This window comes from Dinoponera quadriceps, unplaced genomic scaffold, assembly GCF_001313825.1.
Source record: "Dinoponera quadriceps isolate SergipeBrazil2010 unplaced genomic scaffold, ASM131382v1 scaffold167, whole genome shotgun sequence".
Classification (NCBI taxonomy): domain Eukaryota; kingdom Metazoa; phylum Arthropoda; class Insecta; order Hymenoptera; family Formicidae; genus Dinoponera; species Dinoponera quadriceps.
Window position 1 is genome coordinate 455,602 of NW_014554365.1, and position 4,046 is coordinate 459,647.

At 34.5% G+C, this 4,046-nt stretch overlaps 1 protein-coding gene across 1 annotated transcript; it reads right to left on the reverse strand.

The window, feature by feature from the left end:
- Window positions 1-1,236: 1,236 nt before the first annotated feature.
- On the reverse strand, window positions 1,237-3,729 carry LOC106747461 (eukaryotic translation initiation factor 3 subunit M). The gene is made up of 7 exons (XM_014625005.1): window positions 3,588-3,729; window positions 3,137-3,316; window positions 2,940-3,034; window positions 2,641-2,859; window positions 2,036-2,304; window positions 1,818-1,961; window positions 1,237-1,506 (listed from the first exon to the last, which is right to left on the reverse strand). The coding sequence occupies exons 1-7, from the start codon at window positions 3,630-3,632 to the stop codon at window positions 1,283-1,285; spliced, it is 1,176 nt and encodes a 391-aa protein (XP_014480491.1). The 5' UTR covers window positions 3,633-3,729; the 3' UTR covers window positions 1,237-1,282.
- Between the last annotated feature and the right edge of the window lie 317 nt (window positions 3,730-4,046).

Consider the following 4,046-nt stretch of genomic DNA (forward strand, 5'->3'; position numbering starts at 1 on the left):
CACACACACACACACAACACACACACACACACAACTTCTCTTTGCTTGACATCGACTTACTCTCGATGGTTACGTTTTTACATACATGACAAATTGTTATTTGCGTACTATTGACAATGATCTAAGTAGGAATCGAAACATTAAGATATTTAATAATATAACGGTGTCAATTATTTTTATTATTTTTTATCTGACTTTATTAATCATTTAAGAACAGTTGTACTATTCGTTCTTTTATAAACGATTTATAGTCACATTATTGTATTTGTTGGATTCCGTATTAGTAGTTAATTGAATGATTATCTTCAATTATTAGATGTTAAAAAGTACGATGAAAATATTAAAGTAAATTATCTTCAGCCAATTGTGTTAAGGCTCCTGAGTACTCGCTGCAACAGTCCTTGGTTGACGACGTTAGAAGTGAGAAAACGCACGTAGCCAAGAATTGCGTTATACGTTTAAATGAAAATATATATCCGCATAATGACATTTGTGATAGATTCAGCACATTTGTAAAATTGTCCGGACACTTTTCTTTTCAATCAATAAATAGCAAATGGCAAAATGAACTTAAGATGAAACCTTCCTAATATCTTTCCTCATGATTTTGTCAATATTAATTTTACGATTATTCATTGATTGTTCGAATAAATGAAAAGTGTTCGGACAATTTTACAGGAGCCTTGATAGAACTTTGCATATATTGTGCAGATTCGAATTATATATTCATCATTCATCTCATAAAGATAATTCGGTATAAAAGAATGCGATATAAAATAAACAACAAGTCTAGCTTTTGTTTATCAAATATTTATGATCAAGACCTTATACAAATTTTTTCCACTATATAGTAGTTTTTATTTCCCATGTATGTCTCCTGTCAAATGCGGATGTAATACTGTAATATATATTCTGACAATTCGTTACGTTACCTACCTGTGTTCTTTATTTTATAGCTAGACTTGATATATACGATAGAGTCCCGCGAGTTGTCACGCATCCTGGAAGAAAACGTTTCGAAAAATTGGCCTTCATTCTGTCTTGAACGGCTGCGAGATTAGCTTTCCACGATACAAGTAAATCCCGTAGTTGCATCCACTGCGGACGACCGAAGGTTCTATGCATCGTGCTCGAAATTAACATTTTACGACCACGCTTGATCCATGCGCGCTCTTACAAGTTTTGTCTTTAAAACTACAACAGAGACAGTAGCTGGAGGGAAAAATTTGTCGCCAATCATTGTACACTCGTGTGTGTTATCGATTTATTAAATCTTTCAGCGTTAATGACCAAGCGTAGCTTTATTTTTCGTCGCGAGTTCTATTTGTGCAGCGGCCACAGTCTTCATTCCGTCTTGAACGGCTGCGAGATTAGCTTTCCACGATACAAGTAAATCTCGTAATTGCATCCACTGCGGACGTCCGAAGGTTCTATGCATCGTGCTCGAGATTAATACTTTACGACCCGCTTGATCCATGCGCGCTCTTACAAGTTTTGTCTTTAAAACTACAACAGAGACAGTAGGTGGAGGGAAAAATTTTTATATCTATCGAAAAATACTTTGTACATCCTATATTAAGTGGCATTAAGATTGTTGAATACTTCGATAACTCAGTAAAATATGATTCTACTAAGCCAGTACTGATTCATTTAATATACCCCGGCTAAATAAGATCTCCACTTGAATAATAGTGGGAACCGTTTTATTTATACAGGGTATAATTATCACAAATATTGCAGATGACTTTAAAGAAATAACTTGGTATTTTGATGATGGAAAAATCAAGTAATAGAATCGAACAGTGAGAATAGCTTACCGTCGATTATGAAACTTTCCACTTCACTTTCACCGATCTGCAGCTCTTCCTGTATCGTATCGAAAGACATTTCCGGATTAGTCTCGGCGAGTTGCATAAAGGTCAACAATCTCATCTTCTTCATGTTTTGCTCGTGATTTAAACCTAAAAAAGAAAGAGCAAATTGAAGAATCCTATCGCTTCAAGTGTTTTAATCTATATTAAACCAAGTTCCGTACCAAGTTGATGCTCGACAAATTCCTTGTGATGTTGATAGAAGTATAAATACGCCGGCAGTTTGTCCTGCACGAACACGAGAAGTAAATCGTGTATCAGTTCGCCCTCCAGGAATCTCACGGGTTTCAAGGCCAAGAGCGGATCTAATAAGAATGTATTCGGGTCTGCTAATGCAGCCAATATGCAACGTTGTGCGTCCTCTCTCGCTGCAGAAGCATTCTCTGCTGTATAAGTCCCTAAGAGTTCTACCATGACTGCTGCTGCTTGCTCTCTGAAAAGGATTATATATTTATAACTGTTCTTTAATTAATCAAGAATCACTCATTCCTTTTTGGACTAGACATTTTTGATATTTGATAATATTATGATAAAAATTTTTTCATTTAACTTCACTGTTTCTATTAATTTAATTTCACTGAAAATGGCCTGAAGCAGGATCAAAATGCATAGCTAAATTATTTTATCGACATGCTTAATTTGTCTTAACCTTTATGTTGAGGAACAACTGTTTTTGTCAATACAGTCGATTACACATCAACATTTAACTCTTATTTGCTTGTTTGATGACCTCTACTTTTATATTGGTTGTCACGATAAAAATAGTCACCCTTGCTTGCAGCTCAGGAGAACTTCGTGTAGCAAACGCAGTAATTTTTGCATTTGTTCATTTGATGGTGGAAAGGAAGCAAATTGTTGCTTCAATTGGTCTATTCCACCATACACTGCTTTTACTTGGTCGACATTGCGAGCTATTTGCACTAAATGGTAATAAACGTGATATCTCATTGGAGAATCGTCAGCCAGAGACTGAAATAGTAACCATAAACTGTAAAAATATCATTAGTTATGTCATCGGATTCGTACATATTGAAATACACATATACACGTATAAGAACAATATCTTACGCTTTTAGGCACACCAATCCTAGCTTATATCCAGGTGCCTTTATAAGTTTTTCACAAAATGCTAAAATAAGATTTTCCGCACGTTCCGTAGGTATCTAAAATCAAAGACAAAAGAAATGGAAAAAAGTTGCATTAATATTTATTACACAAATAATAATAAAGTATTCAGTAACAAATATACTAAATGTTAAACTCACCAGGATCATGATGGAAACGATATCATTTAACACAGATTCTATCTCACTTTCATTACCTTCTTTGAAACATGCCTCACACACTCCAATAATCTTGTGTAAGTCATCTTCTATACCTTTGGGAGATTTCTCTTCGCTGATTTCTGCACCGAGACTTTTAAAATATACCCTTAGCTCTTGTGCCTAGTAATAACAACATTCAACAATCAATATGCAACCCAATGACATTTTTATATTCATTTACATCAGTATTCATAATTTCTACAATGATTGTTATTTAATTATATAAAATTTACTAATAAAATAAATGCAACATTTTTATGTCAAGTATTAATTTTAAAATAACCTAAAAATCTAACAGACGGTAAGTTTTGGAATTACATTTTATTTAATATAATACATATGTACACGAAAATGAGGGAAGTGATTAAGTTTTAAATATTTGTCGATTTACCTGATCATCTAGCGGCAATTCCATAAAAATTGGTGGAACCTGCATTTTGATGAGAGATAGTACGTTTCACGTGGTAAAATCCGATCGTTAAAGCTATTGGAAATTAAATGAAAAAATAGGCGCTTACGTCGCACACGGCCGAAAGCGAATGCAGAATTAAGGCTAGTGTTACTTGCGTCGTATGATGAGTTTGTCGGATGTGCCGATTGGCTGTCGGGTAGAAAATTTCTAGGGTGCCTAGAGGAAACATCCAGAAACCTTAGAAATGCTCTATCCGACAACCAATCGGAACATCCGACAATCACGTCGTATGATGTATTGTAAAACCAGTATTAGACCATGGATTGGAGATTGAGATTGAATTGAAAATGGACCAATCAGTGCAAAGTTCACTAAATTCTACTAAACTTGAGTTTAGTTAACTTTGCACTGAGTGGCGAAATTCACTATATATATATA